This window comes from Crocodylus siamensis, chromosome 15 (assembly GCF_052110815.1).
Source record: "Crocodylus siamensis isolate JL-2025a chromosome 15, ASM5211081v1, whole genome shotgun sequence".
NCBI classification, from domain to species: Eukaryota; Metazoa; Chordata; order Crocodylia; family Crocodylidae; genus Crocodylus; species Crocodylus siamensis.
This window is the reverse complement of record NC_143409.1, coordinates 14825226-14850750: the sequence shown is the minus strand read 5'-3', so window position 1 is coordinate 14850750 and position 25525 is coordinate 14825226. Positions and strand designations below refer to the sequence as shown.

The following is a 25525-nucleotide window of genomic DNA, read 5'->3' as shown; positions in this document are numbered from 1 at the left end:
CCTGTGCCTTAGTCTCTTATGCAAATATACCCATCACATATCAGATCAGCACCGATAAAAGGAAAATTAGCATTATCGGCAATTGGCTTTTTTTGGTCAGTGTAGCAAATATTGTCACTACTAAATGCCACGTGCAGGTGTGTGGCTGTGGCATGCATGTGGCCAGGAATGCAGCTGGGCAGCTTGGAGAGCAGCATCCTGCGGGTAAGTTGTGGGGGGGCAGATCAAGGCCCTCACTGTGAGGGAGGGGCAGGGGCAGGGGCAGGTGCTGCCCAGCCAGGATGGTAAATGAAGCTGCTGGGAGCAGGACAGCTGTGGTTGCCCCCCAGACTTATACATGGGGTGAGGGTAGGCTGTGGGCTTGGGGCCAGGGGCTGGGCTGAAGCCACACTTGGGGTGAGTGGCAGCAGCACTGGGAGCAGGGGCTATGGGGAAATTTGGGGTGACTGCAGCGCACCCTGTAGCCCCCTGGCTCAGCCCCCGGGAGGCAGTCTGCCTTCACCCCGAGGACAAATCCAGGGAGTACATGCCTCCCCTGGGATGCGTTCAGCAGTAGGGAGCCACCTGTGGCTCTGTCCTGCTCCTGGTGGGGTTACATTCACTGCTTCAACGGTGGGGGCCTTGATCTGCCCCATGCCCCTTCTCTCCTCCAGTGCCCCTTCCCCCCGCCCAGATTTATTTGCCTGATCTGCTCTCCAAGCTGCCTGGCTGCATTCCTGTAAATTGGCTAATGGATCAGTATCCAATATGGCCAGTTAATAATTGGCCATCGGTATCAGCCAAGAAAACCTTTATCAATGCACCCCTGATGGTAGGGAATTTCTTCTGTTTCCTTTTTCCCTGATGAAAAGCTCTTATTTTTATTTCCATATGGTCACAGCAAGCCAGGTCCAGTGCAGGACTATTCTGGATCTGTATGTTTATGGACATAGGGCTTGGATTTTACAGCTGTCTGAAAGCTGCAGCTGGCCTGTGTTGTCCCTTCTGTGTGAATAGGAAGCACTCTCCTCGAACCTGCAGTCAGGTAAGTATAAGTCTTTTCAGGAGTGGATTAAATCTGCCCCAGTGCTTCACACTGGCTGCCTCCTCTGCAGTGTCTGGATTGGGTTTTGCAGATCCCAATCCTAGTGTCTAACCTTCCCCTGGATTAGATGAGCAAAGCCACTGAACAGAGCTGTGGATTCCACAAGATGACAGCACAGCACCTAGAAGTGCTGCAGTGTGCAGCATAGCAACACTCAGGTTTTTTTGCAAATCCAGCCCCAAATCTCTTGAATGTCTTATGCTGAATGAAAGCAGAAGCCTCCAGCAGGGAAGAATCCATTTTCTTATTCCTCAGTAATTACAACTTTTTTATTCAACCCTCTGCCTCATTCATGCAAACGCTTTTGAATAAGGCGGCTAGTCCTCTCCTGAACAGGGATACAAGCCTGCTCAAAAGTAGTGATGAAGGATTATCTATTTCACCTTCATTATCCAGAGGAAAGCAAAAGCAATGGGAGGGGGAAGAGAGGCACAGGAGAGAGCTTGTCTTGCTGCTTTGGACAATCTACCTTCAGCCTCACCCAAGTCCAACAGTGACCAGGCCTTAGAGGAGATAACTACAAGGGGGCCTGGTCTGACCTTACTGTCACCTAAAGAAAACCAGTTATAGAAGTATTATATTCACCTACTGCTGTTGTTTGGCTTCCTTTTCTGGTTCAATAACCCCACTCCAAGCATCCTTATGGTTTCTCCCTTTGGAGGTGTGTTGAATCTATGGGGAGATGTGCATTTTGTTTCCTCTGTGTAGAAGTCAAATCTACCCTCCTGCTAATGAAGACATGCCCCTCAAAACTGCTCCACTCCCAGGAGCTATTGCATAATGTTACCCTCTAATACCTCTTTAAAGGTCATCACATCTTGTAGGTCAACAGCCAGGTCATACCCATTTTCCATCCCTGCTGTCTAGTACGAGGAGCCTTTCTTAGTGTAACTCAGCTAAGTGTGATTACATTTCAGACTAAAGTTATCCTTAGAGGAAAACATGCTCAGATGCGTGGAAGGATTCTGGCCAGCCTGTTTGCTGAAAGAAGGGGGCTGGAGGAAGAAAGATCGCCCAACAGCAGCTTTGCTTTGCACTGCAGTAAGTTGTACTGGAACCTCTGTGCCAATTCCAACTTTCTTAAGAAATTGGACAAAGTAGCCATTCAACTTAATTTATTTTACAAAATAGCTAAAGAAAAATAAAAAAGTGACAGTTCCCCTCCCCTGGCTGGGCTGAATCCCAGTTCCAGCATGCCTGAGGGGAGCATTAGTGATCCCCAGCAGGGGTTAGAAACAATGGGCACATAGCTCCTGCTAAATTAAAAACCCTTTTTCTGGACTCCAGGCAGCTGTCCCTAACACACTGCCTCAGAGCTACCCCTTCCTGAGTCGCATCCTGGCCTGTTGCTTCCAGTTAAGGCAGGAATTTCCAGGATGCTGGCTTCACTGGAGGCAGCAATCTATCACAGGCAGAGATCAGGATTTCCCACATGCTCAATACAGAACGTGGCTGGCAGTAAATCCTGCACAGAGGGCAAGGGAATCTCTCAACAGTCTGAATTTCGTTATTCAAGCACCATCTAAACCTGGCTTCACACTTCAGCTGAGCAGCCTCTTCCGGGAGTAAGTTCTGCCAAGGGGCCGTCTCTGGAAGGCCATACTGTGGACCGGGGACACTTCCTGCTCTGCAGCACCAGGAAAGACATCCAGGTTGTCATCTGCACAGGAAAGAAGAGATCTAACAAGAGCCTGACCCCAGTCACTTTAAGGCCCATTCCCAGGAAACCCAGTACCAGCTGGAAGCACCAGGGGAAAGCAACACAGCCCCTTCACTGCTTACAGCCAATCTTTCCACTGTTCTCTCCAAGGAGAATAGAGTTCAGCTTGGTCTATGCTTCTACGTAAAGCTTCTGAGGAGCTGAGGGCATGGCCTGTTGAATGCATACAGGAACAAGCTCCCCCTGCCCTGGCCCACTGCATACACATGCCTTCTGAGCAAGGACTGCACTACTTGTACCACTTCCCCCTGCGGACAGATCACAGGTCCATTTGAGCCTAACCCTCCCATATTAGGTGGTTACCTCCAGTGCACTTCCTCCAAGATGGTGGCGTTTGCCCCTGGTAAAGCAGCGGAGACTGAGTCAGTGCCCGAAGGCTGCTTGCCGAGAGGGAGCTCTTGACTGGCGGAGTTAAGCCTGGAGAAGACCATGAAGACATGACAATGCAGCCTTCCCATGAAGCCCTGTAACATGCGAGCACAGCTCACAGGAAACTCATCCATCCCCTCAGGTATGTCTCCAAGGGCCCTTGACCCTACCCAAAATCCATAGGACTTTGCTTACAATACTATGGCTATATGCTTTCCTGAGGACCAGTAAGTGGTCAGTAGCTCTAGTAGGAATAAACTAAATAGAGCCACTATTAACATAGCTGCTATTAGCATTGGCCAACATGACCTCTCTCATGCCAAGAGCATTGCCACTTACATTCAGTGACACTTCTGATGAGATATACCCTCGTCCAAGTCGCTGGGTAAAAAGTACCCTGTTCAAATTTGCAGATGACACTAAGATGTTTGGAGAAGTGGGCATGCTAGAAGGAAGGAATAGGCTGTGACTGGACCTAGACAGGTTACAGGGGTGGGCAGATGAGAACAGGATGGGTTTCAACACTGACAAGTGCAAGGTGCTGCACCTGAGGAGGAAGAACCAGCACCATGCCTACAGGCTGAGGAACTCCCTTCTTGTCAGAGGCAGAAAAGGATCTTGGAGTCATTATCAATGCCAAAATGAACATGGGCCAACAGTGTGGGGATGCAGTCAGGAAGGCCTACCCTACCTTGTCATGCATCCACACATGCATCTCAAGCAGGTCCAAGGAGGTGAGCCTCCCCCTCTATGCAACACTAGTCAGGCTACAGTTGGAGTACTGTGTCCAATTCCGGCCGCCGCACTTCAGGAGGGATGTGGACACCATGGAGAGGGTTAAGAGGAGGGCCACTCGCATGATCAGGGGGCAGCAGGGCAGGCCCTACAAGAAGAGGCTATGAGACCTGAACCTGTTCAGCCTCCACAAGAGAAGGCTGAGGGGGGATCTAGTGGCCGTTTACAAACCGGCCAGGGGGGGGACCAGCAGAGGACACTGGATGAACACCTAGCTGGGGACATTTGACCCCAGTACTCTTTCCTGCCATGATAGGGGTCGGACTTGATGATCTGGTCAGGTCCCTCCTGACCCTACCAACTATGGAACTATGAGTTACCTGCAAACGAGAGCTGGGAATGCTAACAACTAGTTACGTCTGGACAGCTACGCGCTGTTAGGTTGAAGCAACCCACAGGTGCCTGCCCTGCAAAAATCTACCCCAGACTAACTTCAAGACATATGTGTATAGTGTTAAAAACCGTATGTGGAAAAAAAGTTGAGTAACAGAGCACGTTAGATTCCAGTGCTGTCCAATATCCTGTCCAAGGCAATAGAACTGTCATGACTTTCCATGGGAAGCCACATCCCAGGCAAAAACCATCTACCACTGCAACTCCCCCTATCATATCCAGCTTCTCGTCACCACCTAAACGACAACTCTTCCACCCTGGGATTCAGCAGCCTTTTGCTACTGAAGAGCAGCAGCAGGTTGTCACTAACATGACTAACAAATGGCTGCACATTTGGCCCTTCATCCTTTACGTAAATGCCTCCAGCCCCCAGGTCTTTTATGCTCCTCTCACATCTCTCTCCCATTTACCAATATCCAACTATCAAGCTACTCACAACTGATCACAATATCCCAAAATTCTAATACTACTAACCTGGTCTGTGACATGGTGTTTCTGCATTAATCTGAGCTGCAACGCAACATAGCTTGCAGTCTGTCTTCCCCCACCTCCATCTCATTCCCTTTTAAATTATTTCCCCACAAGCATTAGCTGCATCTTGCGGTTCTTGGCTAGACATGTCTCCTACCCACCTTTGCATTCCCTGTACACATAGCTCCTCCCAATTTAGCATGTTAGATTTTCACTGAGGTGCCATGCAACTACCTGAAGAAAGGAAGACTTCATCGTCCCCTAGGGAGCTCTGCTGCACTTGAGCTCCATTTGAGGATGCTTGGGTTGTACCAGGTAGCACCGTACAGGTTCCTGTTCTGCTGGTCTCGTCTGTGGAGACCCGATCCGAGCCAGCATTACTTGTGCAAGACCTCTTTGCTTCCCATCTGGTTTGCCCATGTGGAGACAGGCGCTGAAAAGCCCGTTTCCTAGATGTCAGGCCTAATACATCCAGGGAAGTGCTCTCGGGAGCTCTGGGTTCTGAGTCACTGGGAGGTGACTGGTCCTGAAGCTTATAGACTCCTTCCAGCTCAAAATCTACCAGGTTCAAAGTTTTGCTATTATAATCAGAGATTCTGGCTTCTTCGCCTGTTGACAGGCTTCCCACACAGTCCATACTTTTCTCTATTGGGCCACAGCCAGCATTTGTGTTGTGGCCCACTGCTTTTTTCTTCCGGGGCCAGTCTTTGATGGCATCAGGGGTAGTCTTGCCTTTGTGCTTTGGGGAAGGTGTCCAGGGCACTGCAGCATCCACACGGGACGGGGAGGGGGTGGTTGAGGCACAGCTGGTGGGGGTGTACGACTGGCATATGTATGTTTGCCCTCCACCCTTCCCAGGCGTGGTATGGGAAGAGCGAGAACAGGAGGGTGAAACACAAGAAGCTGCTAGTTTCCCTGGGTGTCTGCTACACCAAGTGACTGTGAGATCATTGACAGGGCTTTCCTCCTCCCTGGGTTTCCCAGCCTTTGTTTCAGGCTGTCCTTCCAATGGTGAACAAGAGCCAATCTTTTTAATACGAAGCTTGGGTAGGCCAGAGGCTGGCATCTCTAGTTCAACCTCATAAGCTGTTGGGCTTGCAGGAGCCATATGACGGGGAATGTTTGGAGTGGAGAACCTGGCTGGGATTTCAGGATTCCCTAGGCGAGCGGCAGCCTCCCGCTGCCTTCTGTCCGCGGTGCAGCGCAGGGCATAAGCAGGAGAGGCAGACACTGGTGTAGCATCCACATGGGAGGGGGAGGGGGCGGGGGTGGTAGAGGCACAAACAGTGGGGGTATACGACTGGCATATGTATGTTTGCCCTCCACCCTTCCCAGGCGTGGTATGGGAAGAGCGAAAACAGGAGGGTGAAACACAAGAAGCTGCTAGTTTCCCTGGGTGTCTGCTACACCAAGCAACTGTGAGATCATTGACAGGGCTTTCCACCTCCTCAGGTTTGCCAGCCATTGTTTCAGGCTGTGCTTCCAGTGGTGAACAAGAGCCTATCTTCTTAATATGAAGCTTGGGCAAGCCAGAGGCTTGCATCTCTAGTTCAACCTCATAAGCTGTTGGGTTAGCAGGAGCCATGTGATGAGGACTGTTTGGAGTGGAGAACCTGGCTGGGATTTTAGGATTCCCTAGGCGAGCAGCAGCTTCCCGCTGCCTTCTGTCTGCAGTGCAGCGCAGGGCATAAGCAGGAGAGGCAGATGTTGGTGTAGTGGGCAAAACAGTCAAGCTAGACGAGGAATGTCTCTTATGAGTAAATGCCTTCTGCTGTTTAAACTCTCTTGTTGGCGAAGCTGTTGTTTCTGGCAGGTCCTGGCTCTTCCCTGCTTGAGGTTCACTGGGGAGGGATGCCCTAGTGTTTGTGCTAGCTGGGGAGGACTCCAACTGCTCATGCGTCTCCACAATATCCAAGCTGTGCACTTGTTCTTTAGCAGGTGAAAAAGAGGCACGCTCTTCCAGACTTTTCTGCTTCTCTCTTGGAGAGGAGCCCTGAGCTTCTAGACCCACTAGTTCCTTTCTCTCTACCATGGGAATTTTTCCAGAAGCCTTGAAAAGCCAGTTGCTTTCTGCAGAAGGCCTAACATTGGCATTACTGTATTGTTTCTCATTTCCTGAAGTCTTTGCAGGTAGGAGAGCAATATTTTCTTCTCCAGATTTGGTTCTACATTTGGCCTGCTCAGGGTCATGGAGCAGAGACCCGACTGCTTTCCTTGGGGATGCATGAATAGCATTTGGAGACTTTAGAGAGCCTGTGGCCAGAGCTTTTATGGAGGAATCAAGAGGAGAATAATTAGATTCTTTCCACATCTTTGAGGCAGATTTTGGAGATAAAGGAACACTCGCTGGGCTCCTAGATTGTCTTGCAGGTGTACATCTAAATTTCCTGGGAGTTCTTTCTACTTCTTGAGGCACTGGCTCCAAACTGATGTTTGACTCTGGATTTCCCTGAGTCTCTGTCTTGAGAGTTTGCCTTTTAGGACCAGCTGGACATGCTGAATTTTGAGTGGATCTCAAGGAGCATCTGGGAGTTTGCAGATCTGTGGTGATTTTTTCTTGAACAGGAGATGAAAACTGGGTGGTTGTGCTTGGACTGGAATCTTTTAGAGGTGACCCAGATGCATCTAGCACCCCATCCACTGCCTGTTCTCTTGTTGTTTGTAACCTCACCTTCCTGTGAGGGGTGGAAAGTCTTTTCTCTGGAGAACAGTCTTTCCCAGGAGTTATTTGTACTAAACAATTCCTCCTCCTCTTGTTAGGTACAGGTGGTGACTTGTCCTTGCATCTAGAAGGGGAATAGAACTTGCCCAAACATTTAGCTGCAGACTGTTTGACAGCTGGACCTTTGCCAGGGGTCTTCTCCAGACTTTTTGGTGTTCTGCACAGAGGACGAGGTGATTTCCTTGACGTTTTACTAGATGAGTTCAGTGGTTTCTGGGTAGCTTTGTGAGGAGTTTTTCTAGGAGTCTGTAGAAAGAAAATGAGAGAGATTGATGAAGTCTGTACTGTTCTCATGGTAGGCATTGTCATCTTGGCACCACTTCCTGAGAATAAAACATGGAAACTAAAACTAGCAAAAGATGATGCACAATTTAACAGAAGTCCTTATTCAAAGACAGCTTGAACTACGTCTGTGGAAGGGGGGAGAGGGAGAGAGAGACAGAGAGAGAGCGCGTGCGAGCGAGAGTGTGCAAGAAAATGTTTTTACCTGAAAGCTAACTGGCTTCTCTAATTCGAAAGAGTTGTGTCTTGTTCTCCTTGTTCCAGGTAAATCTTTCACCGTAGGGCTACTTACATCAATAACTGCTCCAAAAAAAAGCCTCTTGGGAGACTGGATGGTAGAGTTATTGGGATGTGGTGTAATATCTACAGAGGAAGAGACGACAGTTAGACTGGAACCAAGAAGTGTGGGTCAAGAAAAACAGGCCATAGTGCTCTTTGATGGCTACCCATTTTGTAACAGTCTGAGCTAGGGTATTATTGCTTTCTGGAACTAAACAGCTGAACTAGCACTTCTAGGAAGGGTCCACTAGGCAAAGCTAATGAGGGAGAGAAAAAAAGTAATGCAACTTCATGTCTACCACCTTGCCCCATGTGACCCATGACTAGTGCCTACAGCTGCTCTGACAATACAGTTCCTAAACTCTTCAACATAGAATTCTTCTGAAGAAATAAATGAGGAAGATTCCATCTGGGTGAGTCTGTGTTGTGCTGCCACATAGGAGACCTAGTCTGAAGCAGTTTTAGGACTTCAGTGCTTACTGAAGCCATGTTATATTTAACAGGAAGTAAGCAGTGGGTCAGGCAGCCAAACTCTTTCCTAGCTACCAGAGTAAATCTCTTTAATCATAGGAGCCACTGCAGTGCCACTCCCAGTACAAAATACTATACTTGGTGGGGCTGGCCTTTTCTGGCTATAAAGAATGTTACAAAATGAATCTCATCTCAAGTGAACAACACCTTAAAACCTCAAGAGTGTCATCTCTTACTCACACCAACCAAATGCTGGCTTTGCAGGCCAGCAAAATGGAGCTTTGTACTTCCAATACCTAAGTCCTGGTGAATGGAGGACTCTTCCTGCTGCCCTATACACACTCTTTGCGTATTCTGCGAGTTGGACTGTGTTGTACAGTAGAAAAAGCCAGACTGTTTCCTATTCAATGACAGCTGTTTGATACGTGGGCTTCTTCTTAAACCCCCATCTGCAAGACAAGAATACCATCAGGGCACTGCTCCAATTTACATACAACACCCTCCAGGAAGACCCCATAGCTGGCAGACAAGCAACTCAGGAAGGAACAAAGACGCACTTTTTAAAATTTTTCAATGCAACTTAAGAGAGCTAAGAGTTTCACAGCACTCAGCAAGAAGAGAGATATTCATGTCAGAAATAGGGAAAGATTCTAGCTTGAAATCATGCTCTGCCTCCCTCAAGTTCTTCATTCAGATTTCAGTTAGAGAAGTTATTTGCTCCCCTCAAAAAACTCTTGTATTAACAGTGCCAAGCACAGAACTACTAGCATCTTCTGCTCCAGGGGTGACTGCATTTCACCTGCAGGACAACAATCTTCATATATGTTAATATAGAGTACTGAGGACCAAGTTGGCTGATGTATGTCACAACACTGTCTGCTGTGACATGGTAAAAAGGGAAGATAGTCCATGTATATTAAAATTAACACTCACCACTCATGGTCTTCTCAGGAGATTCTTCTACAACACTGATATCAGAACTTGGATCAGAACTCCTGGGAGAGACATTTCATGTTTCAGAGTCACCAACATCATCCATGTTCACCAATAAAATAAATCAAGAACTGCACAGAGCACCACTTGTCAAAGCTATGTGGAACTACACATTACTCTCCAAGTGTCATCAGAACTTATCATCCCCTCCCAGGTCTCTAACCAAAGGACATCCTTCCAGCTGTGGCACAGATTAGTGAACATCAGACAGGAGCAGTCTCCACAAACTGTCCACGTTTTGGCCATCAAGCTCTTGGTACAGGAATTCAGAATTACCACATCTTATTTGCTCACCGGCCTTTGATCTGTTTATGAAGCAGTCTCCTGGAAATTTGCTTGTGCAGTGGTGTCTCTGCAACTCTCTTGGTTAGTAGCTTGCGATGGTCTGAAATGGAAGGAGCAAAGTACATGGTTAGACTGAATCCACGAGGTGACTCAGACTGAGGAAGCAACAAGAATTTGAGATGCATAAGATCTACATTAGTTTGTGTGTAATGTAAGTGAATAGGTTTAGACTTCATTTTAAAAGCACTGCAAGGAAAGCCCCCCAGCTCTCATAACTCCTTTCACACACCTTCCATTTTAAATTTATATAGGAAGGTTTCTCTGAAACCTTGGTACAAACAGGGCACATGTCTGATATAACTAACCCATTCATTAATTGTTCACATTTACCCCTCTTTTCATTCCTCTGCCTTATTAAGCCACAAATCCTTATTCTTGAGGTTATAAGGTAGTTAAAGGACCAAGCCTTAAAAGTAGTTTTTTAGGGCAGGATGCCTGTCTCTCCAAAGATCTGTACAGCAATGAGCCTTATTAGGGTTCTGTAGAAAACAACTAGTACCATCAGTAACTTAAATTGCAAGGCCAAACCAGTATTTCCATTGAGTAATTTAAGTGAAGAGAATAGAAATATAGATGCCTATTATCATAGTTTCATAGTTGATAGGGTCGGAAGGGACCTGAGCAGATCATCGAGTCCGATCCCCTGCCATGGCAGGAAAGAGTACTGGGGTCAAACGACCCCAGCAAGGTGTTCATCCAGCCTCCTCTTAAAGACCCCCAGGGTAGGAGCCTGCACCACTTCTCTTGGAAGTTGGTTCCAGATCCTAGCCGCCCTGACAGTGAACTAGCGCCTCCTGATGTCTAGTCTGAATCTACCCTTTGCCAGCTTGTGACCGTTATTTCTTGTCACTCCTGGTAGTGCTCAGGGAAACGGGGACTCCCCCAATGCCTGCTGGTCCACCCTGACTAGTTTGTAAATGGCCACTAGATCCCCTCTCAGCCTTCTCTTGTGGAGGCTGAACACGTTCAGGTCCCGTAGCCTCTCCTCATAGGGCCTGCCCTGCTGCCCCCTGATCATGCGAGTGGCCTCCTCTGGACCCTCTGGATGCTGTCCACATCCTTCCTGAAGTGCGGTGCCTAGAACTGGATGCAGTACTCCAACTGCGGCCTGACTAGTGTCGCATAGAGGGGGAGGATCACTTCCTTGGATCTGCTCAAGACGCATCTGTGGATGCATGACAAGGTATGGTTGGCTGTCCTGACTGTGTCCCCACACTGCCAGCCCATGTTCATTCTGGCATCAATAATGACTCCAAGATCCTTTTCTGCCTGTGCACTGATGAGAAGGGAGTTCCCCAGCCTGTAGGTATGGTGCTGGTTCTTCCTCCTCAGGTGCAGTACCTTGCACTTGTCAGTGTTGAAACCCACCCTGTTCTCACCTGCCCACCCCCGTAACCTGTCTAGGTCCGATTGCAGCCTATTCCTCTTCTGGCGTGCCCACTTCTCCCCACATCTTAGAGTCATCTACGAATTTGACCAGGGTGCTTTTTACCCCCTTGTCCAAGTCGCTGATGAAGCTTTTGAACAGTGCGGGCCAAGGACCGAGTCCTGGGGGACCCCACTGCCCACATCCCTCCAGGTCAAAAATGACCCGTTCACCACCACTCTGCATGTGGCCCTCGAGCCAATTAGCGACCCATTTGACTGTGTAGGTGTCAACGCCACAGTCCCTTAGTTTGTTAATGAAACTGTATACATTTCTCTTATGAGATTTGTCTTTGTGAGACTCCACAGGGTTTTCAATTAACAGAGTCTGTTTGGATTTAAACAGTGCAGGAGATAATATTTTAGCTGGATCTTGCCATACATTTGATACAGAGGAGAAGGTATCTGCTCTGAAGTTGCAGTTACCAGAAAATAATTTTTCTTTCTTTGGTGGGTGGGAGCAATGAAGAAAAGATTAACTACTAGTAGGTGCAGCGTGTTGGAAGCTCTATCCTACCTCTGGTGCCCTCATCCGAGTAGCTGCTTTTGTGCTTCACACCTTCCACAGCAGATACTGACTGACTTCGAGGCATCTTCTTTAGAGACCTTTTTGATGAAGAAAGCATATCCTCATTGAAGAGGTTCCTTCTCACCTTTGTCACCTCTGAAAACAACACAGGGCAAAAAATGAGCAGATATACAATGGAAACGTAATTCGCTCTTAATACAATGCAGTTAGAAAGGACATAAGTAAGCCTACACTGGATACTAATGAAAGCAGATAACCTTCCAGGAGTGTAAAAGAGCACTGAAAAGTTGGAAAATATCACTGGCCATGCTGTCCCCATCCTCCTCCTGGATTTCTTTTGAGAGTTAATGTCTCTGTGCTTTCTAGCTATATGGTGCTGTCACAGGCTAAGGAGAAATCAGCTACTTGGAGTTCCAGATGCCAAATCATCTCTATTAGGATTACTGGAAATATAGGCTTTCAAGAATCCGAGCTATAGCAAGGGGTGTTAGAGATTTATTGCCTTATGCTATGTGTAAACAATAGTGTCATTTTTGTGCATACACAAGTGTGTGGAGTGAATCCACTCCAACTCGCACTTTTCCTCAGACCACTTTCTCAACCTATTTATTTGTATATAATGAAATCAGTCTAAGCAAAGACACACTCAGCTTTTTTGTGAAATAAAACAGAAGTCTTCATACCTTGTGCTGCCTCTTTCTGCAAGGCAGGCATCTGTTTGGGTTTCTCAGCAGCAAGGTAACAGCGAGAATTTTCCTGAAATTAAGAAGTAGCTTGATTTACTTAAGGGTTAAGTTGCTATTTTTTTTTTATTCATAAGAATCAAGCCCCTCCCCTGACCTCCCTAGAAGTTACATTTACACAGAATATGTTATCAAGTTCTCCCTCAGAATGAGGTCTGGGTAGCTCATCCTATGCACTCATTCAATGGGGAAACAACATTTGCAAGATCATGGATTCTGCACTTCTGTTTGGGATCAAAATGCTGCTGTGCCTGCAGAAGCTGCCTCACCTAATGCCCTATGGGAAAGCTTTACCTTTCTGATGAGATTCTTTGGAATTTTGGGCATTTCAACTTGGCGCAAGTTTTGTGACGTTTCTGTCATACTCCTGTGTCTGGCTAAGGCACTGTTCCTGTAGCAAGGACAAAAAAATGCAATCACAATAAAAACAGAGATGCAGTTACCAGCTATACCACAATGTCATAAGCAACTTATTTGAGTTTGCTTCTACAGGCGGGTGATTCAACTTCTCCCCACACAGGTAAAATGGTGTCTCTTTGGGATACCAGCGATGTCACATTATCTGTATTGTGAGGCACCTTTAGATGTCTGAAGATAAACAACCTTAACTGGGGCCCAAAGCCAAGGCTGAAATGCCTTTCATTTGTGCAAAAGCACACAGACTAGACCAGCCACTGGTTAGGGATCCTGAAGTAATCAGTTCAATCTTAGCCACAAATTCTCGGGAACCCTATATGCTCCTATAGCCAAGCATAACGATTTACATGGAAAAGACTTATAGATTTGCCTGGGTATTTTATTTTTATATACATGTTATTGCACATACACAAGTGATGCTTAAGGCTACAAGGTCCCATAGTGTGCAGAACTTTCAGCACCAAAGGAGGTAAACTGCAGATTCATTGTTTCTGTGGGCTCCCTTTAGCACCTTTGCAACCTACTAAGTAGTAGAATTTCTTTAAAAAGAAAAAAAAAAGAAAAGAAATCAAATCCAAGTGCTACACTACCACCACTGAAGCACAAAAACCTTCCTGGGAAAGAAACTGGGAAACCAGTTATAAAAAAAAACAAACGGTGAAGCAGCATTCCAACTCTGTTACCAACCAACTAATCAGTTGCACAATAACCAGTGCTTGCTCTGATGTCACATGGTACTAACACTCACTTTAAGGAAAGAAGTTTGCTGACTGTTGAAGTGTTACATTCTCATAAGTTTAAACTGAGTCAGAGGCCCAAACCACAGTTCTCCATCAGCAGCCATGGCAGTACAAAGACAATGACCACCCTTCAAGTTAGGATATAGTCCCAGAAGCAAATACTTAACAGGTAATGTACACACAAGATCAGCAATTTTCAGATTGCTCTGTCTAGGTATCCAACAAGAGCCCACCAGGACAGGGACCGTAACTGCTGTAGCTAATCAGCCAGAGGACTTAGGAATGAAGCAAACCATTTCCCCTCAATTATCACCTCCTTTTCTTGGCAGATCTGGTGCGCAGTTCCTCCAGCTGTTCTGTCTCTGTGCTTGGAGCTGGGGCTGATGGCAAGGATTGGGGATGGGTTGGAGATTTGCTATCCATAGTCATGGAGTCATCACTAAAAAAGTCTGCAGGCAGAACAGATGCCAGCTTCAGGGGAATCTGTGTGCCCAAACTGTAGTAAAGATTCCCAAGGATCCTCGGTATAGAATCCATATACCTGGAATGTACCATGCAGTATGTTAAACACACAATTAACCCCCCAATTCCATCTCTTGTGGGCTTTCACTTCCATGTTCTGTACCAGGCCTTTATTCAGAGTTATAAGATCCTGCTTAGACTGGACAACTCCCTGTTTTTGATGGAAGAGTAAAAGCTCTGTTGTCCTTTCTTTAGCCATCAGGATAAAGTGGACCAAGTAGAATAAGTCTGAGCTAGCACATTTCCAGGATAGTCTTACAAAGCCATCTTAAATCAATACTCAAAGCTTCACTGTTTATCCACGACAAGTACATAAGCTTATATGCCCCTGACAGCACTTAGTATTTGGTCATTATCATAAAGCACTTACAATGCTAGGACTTCCTCCAAAAACTTTGTAAGGTATCCTGGGTCTTCAGCCAGACACAAAATACGCAGCATCTCTGTCATCTGTAAGAGAGGATGAAATTAGGAAAGAGTCATACATCAGTAACTTCCAACAAGAGACCCTTTGATTAATGGTGGAAACAACAGAGACCATGTTGAGCAAGCTATAGGTTTCTGGTCAGTGACCCTATTCCTAACTAGAACACAGCCAGGCCAGTTTACTTGCCTCTTCTACCAGTTGCTCCATTTCATCGGTGCTGTTCTGTAGCAAGGGGCACTGCAGGCATGTCTCAAGGCGCAGAAATGTTTGAAGCTGGCACCTATGCAGAAACAGTATGTAGTCAAACTCTTTCCAAACTATAATATTCACTAATAAACCTTTAAAAAATGGGCTTTTCTTCTTTTTCAGCATAGATGTGGTTAGTCATCTTCTCTGAAACCATCACTTTTTATCATAAGAGCCTGTATCACGCTTCTCTGCATAGCAAGATGTACACTGAAGGGAAATTAATTCACCAAGGCAGACAGTACCAAGGGTTTGCTGCAGAAATGCATTTCTAATTGCAGTAGTGTGACAGGTAAAGCAACTACCCAGTACTGATGCAAACAGCAAGTCACAGTAAATAGAGTATCATCTCTCTTACTCTCTGACTTTGTTTTTCTTGTCAGGATTGGTACCATAGTCTTGTCGGAGGGCTTTGCTGGTCTTCAAGAGATGGCTTCTGACTCTGTCCACACAGGCTACCTAAAGATGCACGGAACAATACTTCAGAGGCTCACAGGTACTTTCACTCCTCATGTGGTAAATTCTGGCTCTATCCTATTTAAATGTATGGAAAGCAGCTCAATTCCAGATTCAATTACTCCTTTTCCTAGGGGCAGGGTTACCTTTCTTTCCCCTCTTTCTTTTTTAAGTGGTACAGGAAGTAGTAGGATGACAGTGAACAAAGGAAAATATAGACCAAAAGTCATATGAGAGCTGCCACTCATCAGTCAGTCAGACATACAACAAAATAACCTTCATAGCATAGGACATGTTAATGAGAAAGGACAAAGGATCATACACTGGCCTCTGGCAAAGGAAGGATTAAAATGATCTAACAGGCCTGTTACCATCGCTAATTTCTGTGAATTATCAGGTAGCATTAAAGCAAACCAAACTAATATTATCTCAATGAAATATTTGTCTACAGTTCTGGACTCATTAAAAGTAAAATCCAACTTGTGGAGCTTTTGGGAGGCAGGAAAAGCTGCACACATGGATTGGGTTTTGATTCCAGGAGCCTCAAAGCAGTTTTGAAATTGTGTTCCAAAAAGGCTTTTTGTCTTCATTATTTATGACCTGGCGAATTACTGAGTGTCTATGTACATGCTCCAGGGTGGGGAAGGTGGCATTTTAACTAGAGCTCCCACACAGCTGCTGAATTAAAGTACCAGTGTCACATGTATTAAGCCCCCATGCATTTAAAAGTGACCATGGGATGCTTTATCTAAAGCTGGTTAAACAAGATCTAGATAAAGCACCCCCAACAGCCATTTTAAAATGCACAGGGACTTAATACACGTGATGCTGCAGCAACGCCGCAGCATTCTAATTAGAACACAGAGCAGACTTGATTAATTGAGTCTGTTCCAATGAATTCTAATCAGAATGCCAAGGAACACGTGTTCAGGTAGGCTTTGTTTCTAAATAAGCTCCTACACCCAGAACCCCTGCAGCCATTTCTTATATCACTCATATAAATACATTTTCCATTTAAATAAGTACCAAGTCAGTTGACTTGAGTTCACAAAGAATTTTCCTTAGAACTCCAAGGTAATATACTCATTACAGCAGCCTGATCCTTATGTAAGTTACCCAGTCCTGGCAGAAGAACTTATGTTTCTTATTTTCTATAGACATGCACATAAAAGTAAGATGAAATAGTAGAGTTACAAAAACGGTAAGAGTTTTTCTTTAAATTCATGCTTCAGTAGTGAACCTCAGGTATAATTTTCATTAAAAGCTCACACCTCTGGAATCCCAGAGCCTGAGGTTAAGTGCCCAAAGATCCTTATCCTCACATGGAATTAACTGGAAAGACCTGTGTTAACTGACAGCATATGCACATGTGAACAGGTTTCCCTACCTCTTGCTCTGGGGCATCTTGTATTTTCAGAAACCTTTTAATGGCCAGGACCATATTCTCGGCACATGCATGCAAGAGAATATCTCCCTCAGTCACGGCCTTCTGGTAGCTTGCAGTTAAATGAGAAAGCAGCTCATCCTCCGTTTTGAAATCTGGAAGATATGCAACACAAAGTAACTAAAAGCAAGCAGTAAAGAATAGACAGAATTGGCTGCCCTTTCCAGTTAGAAGCTGTTAAAAAGAACAGCTGTTTTCTTGCAAAGAGATGGACAGACCACAAAATTTACTAAAGGAAACATTCTGAACATAGCTCCTCCAATAGCTCTGTGAAATCCAGTCACTACAAACAGTCCAGGACAGTAACCTTCAGAGAGAAAGAGCATCACTTCTGCTGACCTGAGGAGGAAGAATCCTAAGCCCAAGACAGCTACCTTGGTAGGCTACACAATTATTTACTCTTCCTGCTATCTCCATATACCCTGCCACAAACTTGAGTTGACAAACCTGTCCAACACATACCTTTGGGGATTTTCAGGGCTCTTCCTCTTTCTTCCAGCTTATCATCTGATCTCTTTAATGACAACCTCTGAGGCACTTTCTCACCAGCTGGTGGGGGCATACCATCTGGCTGAAATTTCTGAGCCTTGACATTCAGTCTTGCTACATTGAGCATCTGCAGGGAGCGGGACATGGTCTTCATCTTCTGCCGGACTGGAGTTCGGGGCACTCCACCTGGAAAACACATGTGGTGAGTTTCTTCAGGCTCTGGCTACTTAGAGTTCTGAGACTGCCCATGCACACTCACCATCTAGCAGAACAATGGCATTGAAAGGCAGAAGGCATACAATAATGACATTTTTATAATTTTTACTGTCTTTAAATCTACAAATTTCAGCAGTCAGTCAGTCTCCTTTTCAAACTATGGCTCTCCAGTAAGCAAGGAAAAATGGAGGCTGCCAACTCAGAGCTGTAATGTTTTCAGTTTGCTTGTCATGAACATGGAACATTATGTCACAAACCCCCAGTGTAACTCTTAGGCACAGATACCTGTTGCATTCTCAGTCATAAAAGGACCAGTGGCCAGAGTGTGTGCTCAAGGTACCCTACAGGAGAGCTGAGACTAGAAGAACAATCCCAGAAGAGTCAAGAAAGAGTCAGTGGTAAAAGGGCCTCATTTTAGAGAAAAATGAAAACAGGAATACTCAAGTGGGGAAAGTTATAAGCAAGGAACTTGGGTTGCTCTAAGACTATCCTATTGAAACCTATGTAGAAACAGAATTGTTTTAATTCAGAAAATGAGTTTTACCACTTTCATAAAAGACTTCCATTAATTTATTATTTAAATGCTTGTGCCTAATAAAGGTTTTCTATGTTTTCTAATGACTTAGAAAAAATAAACCCTTTGAAAGTCCTACCTTCCCTTCCTGTTCCCTTAGAAGTCATAATGACTCATGTCTTCCAAATGAATTCAGGGTGTTTTTTATTATGTATTTCTAAACCAAATGGGAGCCTGAATATAAAAATGTGATATCTTAAGTACAGAAGCCCTGCTAAACAAAAAGAAGGAAATACATCAGAGTTCACTTTGTTGTATATGCAGTTCCCCTGCTCTATACTGGTGGGGTTAAACTTGCAAACTGAAACATAGTAGCAGTTAATCCAGGACATACAGGCAGTCCTCAACTTCCAATGCTTTGCACTTACAAGGTTTATAAATTGACACCCTGTTTCAACTTTATGACATCAGCTTCGACTTTACAACACTTGACCTGATGCAACACCACACCAGTGAACAAGTTTGTTTCATCACTCATCTCCCTGGAGAACACCCGTCCAAACTTCCTTGGACACTTTCTTTAAGAAAGTGGACAAGGCTCCAGAAAAGCCTGCAGCCAAGACTCCTGAGAAGACTCTACCCACCCTTCAAAAAGTCCAACCAAGAGCCTTTCAAAAAGTCCAGCAAAGTCACCTCAAAGCAGTCCTTCCAAATCAATATGATTGCTATTTACAATATACATACATTAATGTAGCTATATTACTCATCTATAATTGATCAAGTACAAAATTCTGAGGTATTTCTGGTGAAAACAGAATATTCTGGTGAATATCAGGCCTTGGTTCAGGAACAAATCCCCTATTTATAACATTGTTCCTTATGAGAAAATTGGTTCCAAGTTACGTTTCAACTTAAGACGTGGTTTTCAGGAACCAATTGTGTTGCAAGTCCAACTACTAAGAAATGTGCAATAATTACCTACTTGAAAAGGGGAAAAAAGGTTAGTGTTTTACTTTTTAAAAGGGAACAAAGTCATGTCTCTGTAGTTGCGAAAACCCAGAGAGGCTGTTCAGTTTAAGCACAATAAATTAAGATTCATAGATGCTAGGGTCAGAAGGTACCTTCAAAGGACCATCAAGTCTGACCCCCTGCCAATGCCAGGAAAAAGCGCTGGGGTCATGTGACCCCAGCCAGGTCCTTGTCCAGTCTCCTCTTGAAGACCCCCAAGGTAGGGGAGAGTACCACCTCCCTTGGAAGCCCGTTCCAGATTCTGGCAACCCTAACCATGAAGACGTTCTTTCCGATATCCAACCTAAATCTACTCTCTATCAGCTTGTGGCCATTGTTTCTGGTTATTCCAAGGGGTGCTCTGGTAAACACAGCATCTCCCATTCCCTGCTGGCCCCCAACCCAGTGAACTGAACACATACAATTTTCATGTTGCTTCATTCCTGGATGCTGTTCTTTCAATAACTAACTCTTTAGCCTGACTGGGTTGCAAGTGAAGCCAGAGCTCGTTTTATACACGATACCCCTTAGCAAACAAGTTAAAATCACCAAAACCCCTTCACAGAACTGTTTGCTCAGGAGAGGGCAGTCTTTAGGTTCCGTATAAAAGCAAAGCTCTGGTTGGGAACTGCAGAGGGACACAGGAAGAGCATGGGAAAGTTCAGTACCAACATAACCTATTACATACGTACGCCTTTTTTTGTAATCCCGTGGCCCAGATGGCACAGATGCTTCACCAGACTTCTTCAGATAGAATTCAGACAGACAGTTTGTCAGCTCTGCTTCAGGCTGGGATACCTCTTCCTTCTCACCAACAGAAACAGCCTGCAGTAGCCTGAGCAGTTCAAAACAGATATCAGCATCAGCAAAGAACGGGGAACCCACTGAATGTTGGCCATACCATTTGAGTTGTCAGCCCCAGTGCCCCTATCACCTAGAGAGCTTGCCCTGTTGTCCCGTCCCCTACCACACACTTTTTTCCAGATCCCCTGCTGCCCTGAACATTGCTGGGACAGCGCTGATAAAGGCAGTGGAATATATTTATTGGGTCGTGCCAAGTAGGGGGGTTTCTAGGTTTCACTCAGGAATCCCTTTGTGAGAATTTCACTATGACAAACCTTGAAGGGCTGAAGTCTGTAGTTTGTCTATCTTAAGGTATTTCTAGGGCACCTATCATCAGAGTACCCAAGCACCCAAGTCTGCTTTAAGAGTTAAATCAAGATTCCCGGTTTCTAACCCTGGTTCTTACTTCAAATAACCTGAGGAATACAGAAAATTGGCACATTAACACACACCCACCTAACAAGCCATTTATCTAGAGCTGTAGAAGTGCAAGGGACTTGGACAGAGTCACAATGTCTCTGAATAGTATTCAGGAAAATTACCTGAATGACTCCATCAACTCTGAGCTTGCTCCACAGACACTGGATAAAGGGTACCACCCTTCGACTGCTGCAGGACTCCAGCCACCTGTGCGGGACAATTCTTGTTGGACCCATTCTGGGACTGGAGTTTCTCCTGGATAGACAGAGATGAAATAAGTTAGACGGTAACTCAAGAAACGTCATGTGGCATTGCTAATCAAAAGCCTCTACAGCATCTGCTCCTTGGCACAAATGACCATTCCTTAGTATTACTCTTAGTAATGCAAAGATACACTAGCATAACACTGCTGTGAAAGCTAGTGCATTGTGGCCCGAGCAGATAGCCAGATGGAGCAAGATCCAAAGCTAGACAGCCATTAACTATCAGACTCTGAGCGGTCAAAAGAAGATTTCCTGTCCGTTTCACTTTCCTTACCAGAACTAGGCAGATTGTCTCCAGTCAGGGAATCAATTTCACTCAACACACTGCTCACTATATTCGGGAGGTCAAAGGAGTAGTCTTGGGAAGAGTTCTCCACTACTGTTCCCTGGAGGAGGCGTCTCTGAACTTCAGCTGCCTTTTCACTACAGAACACAGTAAGAACTGCAGCACAGTCAGAGAGTGGGGACAGAACACCAGTGCAGGGGGACCAAGCCTCAGATGCAGATACTTCAGCAACCTGTACAAAGAGAAAAGATGCCTAGGTTATCTAGAGCTGTGCATACAAACCAAACCACCCCCGAGAGGGTGGGAACCTAAACCAAGGCCAACAAGCAGCTCATAGCTAGAACTCTGAATTGTTTTTCAAAGGGGTTTTAAAACAGCATGGTGCAGGCTGTTATAATATACTGGCAACACTACTAACAGAGCCCTCACTGCTGTAATACAATGCCTGTTATCTTCTTATATTGGGTGGTTTCCAGAAAGTGTATTAATCAAGTCTGGAGAACAACATTTACCAAGTATAACTCTTCTGTTGTTAGCCTTTTTACAAGCTGCTGAAACAACACATCTTCCACAGATTGTCCTGCCTGGGAGCTCTGCAGGATCCAGCTCTCTGTAAGAAAGCTGCCAGCTTGTGTCAAATTCCAGCCCGTCAAGCTGCCTTTCAGGAAAATATTGACTGGACTCCGGAAGTATCTCTGGTTCATGACTAAGGGCTCCAAGATCACCTCACAGCTCCACTGCTTCTCCACACCTGTTAGAAAGGAAATAAAAAGGCACTGGATGAAGCCAAACTTTCAGCTATTAAAGAGAACATCCTGGAGAAAGCAGAAAAATCTTCAAGATGAGGCAGGGAGTGGCTCTATAGTAAATGTGCTACAGAACTGATCTTTAGTAATCCTGAAAAAAGAGACTGAAAGCACTGAGGGAGATATTGATTCAGCTCCAACACAGTGGATAAGACAACATTCACATCATCGTTGATGTGAGCTGAACCAGTCTGAAAGGGATTCTCCCATTCAGCCACATGGGCCAAAAAAAAGCTGACAGGAGAAAGCATGTCAGGAGATTTTGTGCACACTAAAGAGAGGGCACCACCACAAAGGAACTAACATTCCAGAGGTTTGTGCACAAGCAGGTAAGTAGATTCTCCAAAATCAGACTCAACAGAAATACAAGCCAATATGTACTTTGGTTCACACATCACCAGCCACTTAAGAGCTTGGCCAGGGTACTGTCTTTCCAGTTTGCTTTTATCAGAGGTCTTAAACATACTCATACTGTTCACAAGCAAAAAGCATCACAGATCTGTTTTCTAACACACAATCTATTACTGTGTATGGCCTGGCCATCCCTTTCATTACCGTGCATGCTGAAAAATAATGCTCCTTTCTGTTGCGGGAATGATGCTTGGAATACAGAAGGCTTAGAGAGCAGGCAGCTCAAGGTTGAGTCAAAAGGCAGGATGGAGGAGGTCCACGGGATGAACTGTGGCTTAGAGGAACCGCACTCTCCAGGAAAGCCGGGAATGTCTGTTCTGTGGTGACCCAAACATGCAATTAAGGTCTCGGATGGAAAAATGGTGCCCCCAACTGGGCGGATCAGTTCAGCCATTGTCCAGTATCCAACATGATCTGGAGATTCAAGCAACTGAAACAAAATAAAGGAAAGATTCCTAGTTAGTGATTACTGCCCAGATAATGACATCAAGGCAAGAGAATACTTGTTACGTTTTTAGAAAACCTGGAACAAGAACTGCCTAGAAAGGTGCTATGAGGGAAGGTCCATTTACTCTTCTCTCTCTTAAATAAGCTTTCTACATCCTGAACACCAAAGCAATATGCAAGTACTTCGCAAGTATTATCTACCTAATCTCACAACACCCATGTGGAAGACATTGTTTTTAACAACTAAATAAGGCCAAAGATTTAGGCGTGTGTTCCTGATTTAGGCACCCAAAAGTTTAAACCTAATTTTTCAGATGCTAGTTAAGCAAAACAGCTTCATTTAAGTTAATGGATAAGGCACCCCATAAACCGGCTCTCTGCAAGGTTTCACATCTTCTGCTGTACCCAAGTCTCAATGTGTAACTGCCAACCCACCATGGACCTCAGCCTGCTAGATGTTCAGGGGAGAACTCCAAGTATCCCAAGTGCATTTCACTCTAAAAGGTTACAAGCCTAAAGCAGGGTTTCGCAACCTTTTAAGTAGCAAGTACCCCCTAACTTCTGACAATTTTAGTAAGTACCCCAACACTCAGTTTTCCAGGGGATTTTATATTTACAGACTAATGTGTGTCGTATGTTGGAAGAAAGGCTGTGTATATAAGGCTGTGATATGACAGATGTCTGATCCGGTGTGGGTAGGGTTGCCACCTTTTACACCAGAGGTACACAACTCAAGTATGTACCTGGGCTAGAGGTGATGCTGGCCAAAGCAGGGAGGTCTGAACCCAGTAATGCGCGAAGTGCAACATGCCAATTATTACTGGAGAATTTAAAGCACCGCACAATGCACAGCATACCAAAATTTTTGCCATAGTTTTGAGGGGAAAAAAGGGCAAGAGAGAGAGGAAAAGAGGGTGAAAGAGAGAGTGTTGGGGTACCTGCATACCCCCTGCCTATGCCTCGTGTACCCCCAGGGGTATGCATACCACAGGTTGAGAAACTATGGCTTAGAGCAACTTGACCTCGCTAGTGGGGCTAGGTCTGTGGCCTGGATCTGGCCTGTGGAACTGTCTCCTGCTCTGGGAGGTGCAGTAATTAACACAGTTACTGCTCCCCTGCCACCAAATTTCCAGACTTGGCCCCATGCGTCAGATCACAGCAGCGTTGGGCTGGCAGGCTGAATGGCACCCACGGACCCGCCCTGCGCCATTCATTTGGTTCAAAGGGATGGGAAGGTTGAACCCCACTGGGCTACGGAACTGGAAGAAGATGGTTCCCTATGACTGACGACTGCAGGACATGCCACATACTCTCATTACCTTGTACCGTTCAGCAGTGTCCACCCAGTACAGAGCAATTTTCTGTCCCGTAATCATCTCCCGGACTCTCCTGGGCAAGAGTTTCTCTGCCACCTCCTGAGAAGCAGGCAGCTCACAACAGGAACGGACTTCATTCCCCGAAACAAACTGCAGCAGCTCCCTCTGGGAATGGGGGCACGGAGAAAAGAGAAAGATGAGGTTCACAAAGCCCTCAGAGGGCATGTGGCTCTCCAGCGGCTCATCTGGAGCCACAAGCAGCTTGCTCTTCTGGCTTCTCAAGACAGGCTTGGTGGGCGAGGTGATATCCGGGCGATCCCACTGATAATCCAGCAGCGTTTCCTTCAGCACGTTCTGGGTGAGGAGGGCTCTGGGCACGGGGCCGGGCAGGTGAGACTTGCAGCTCTGCATCCCAAACCTGGCCTCCAGCTCTTCCTCAAAGTCCTCCCAGCTGTGGGGCCCCAGTTCGCGGAAGTCGCCAACGCGTGAGGCTCGACCCCGGGAGCCCAGCGAGTCGAAGAACTTGAAGCCCCAGCGGACCTTGGCTAGGCCAAACTTGCAGCCCAGGTAGTTCAGGATCCGCAGGGAGCCCAGCTGCAGCTGCTGCTTCGGCACCGGGCTGGCCGTGTCCAGCAAGAGCACCACGTTGTGGGCGCAGGGCATGGTGCCTGCCGTCCCCCTGCGCCCCACTCCTGACCCCACCACCCTCGCTGCTCCTCACTGGCCTCGGCCCCCGCCCCGCAAGCCCCCCGGCCGGGCCGTCTCACCCCTCAGGCCGCCGCCGCCGCCGCCATTGCCGCCTCCCCCCTGCCCCGATCCAACCGCTCGCGCGCTCGCCAACCCCGCGCCCCCATTGGCCTCCTGCTCCCCCCGCCCCGCTCGCCCATTGGCCCGCGGGGCGGTGGCGGGGCCCGCCCCTCTCGCGAGGCTTCGCCGTACACCCGCCCCACTCGCGAGTTGGCTGGCTGCACCTCACGACCCGGAAGGAAGCTCTCGCGGTTCCCACTCACGTCCGCACTCCGGGCCGCGCTGATTGGCTCGGCCTGAGAGGGGTCGCAGCACCCGATTGGTGGGAAGCCGTGACACCCCCGGGGAGGTGGGGCTGACGCCGTGATTGGCCGCTGGGCTGCGTTTAAAATTTAAAGGTTGGCAGGGGAGCGGGATGGGCTGAGTCGAGATAATGTGATCTCTCTTTACTTCTGCGATGACATCACAGCCGCGATGACATCATAGCTATAACACTGCCTCTAAACCTTAGTGTTGTTCTTGTGATGTCAGTGATGGCATCATGCTGATGCCATTACAAGATGGCACCTCTGCCTTATGCTCCCCCCACCCCACACGCTGGAGAGCTGGGGGCAGCGGGTCAGGAGCGAGAGGCACTGGGCTGGGACTGGCCAGTCACTGTTTCCAGTGGGCCCTGGTCCAACAGAGGCTGAGGACCACCACCCTCAGCACCTGGGCTGGGGCGTGCAAGGGGCCAGCCCTAGTGCAGCAGCGTCTCCTGGCCAGTGCTGCGTCACCCTGCGCAGGGCTTGTGCCAGACGCGGCGGGTCGTTGTGCAGAGATGCTAGTGCTGCCTCTCCAGTCTGTGTCTCTCAGAAATCAAAGCAGACTTGTTTTTTGCCCCCTG

At 46.7% G+C, this 25525-nt stretch overlaps 1 protein-coding gene across 1 annotated transcript; it reads right to left on the bottom strand.

Annotated features, from left to right (window-relative positions):
- Positions 1-96: 96 nt before the first annotated feature.
- TICRR (TOPBP1 interacting checkpoint and replication regulator) lies at positions 97-24649 on the bottom strand. Its single transcript, XM_090028462.1, has 22 exons — positions 23896-24649; positions 22274-22559; positions 21425-21663; positions 20901-21144; positions 20486-20618; positions 19793-19935; positions 17336-17548; positions 16817-16968; positions 15332-15432; positions 14914-15007; positions 14671-14750; positions 14092-14319; positions 12916-13012; positions 12562-12634; positions 11867-12013; positions 9874-9964; positions 9520-9581; positions 8883-9035; positions 8042-8199; positions 5067-7800; positions 3108-3221; positions 97-2744 (listed from the first exon to the last, which is right to left on the bottom strand). The coding sequence occupies exons 1-22, from the start codon at positions 24553-24555 to the stop codon at positions 2626-2628; spliced, it is 6321 nt and encodes a 2106-aa protein (XP_089884588.1). The 5' UTR covers positions 24556-24649; the 3' UTR covers positions 97-2625.
- Between the last annotated feature and the right edge of the window lie 876 nt (positions 24650-25525).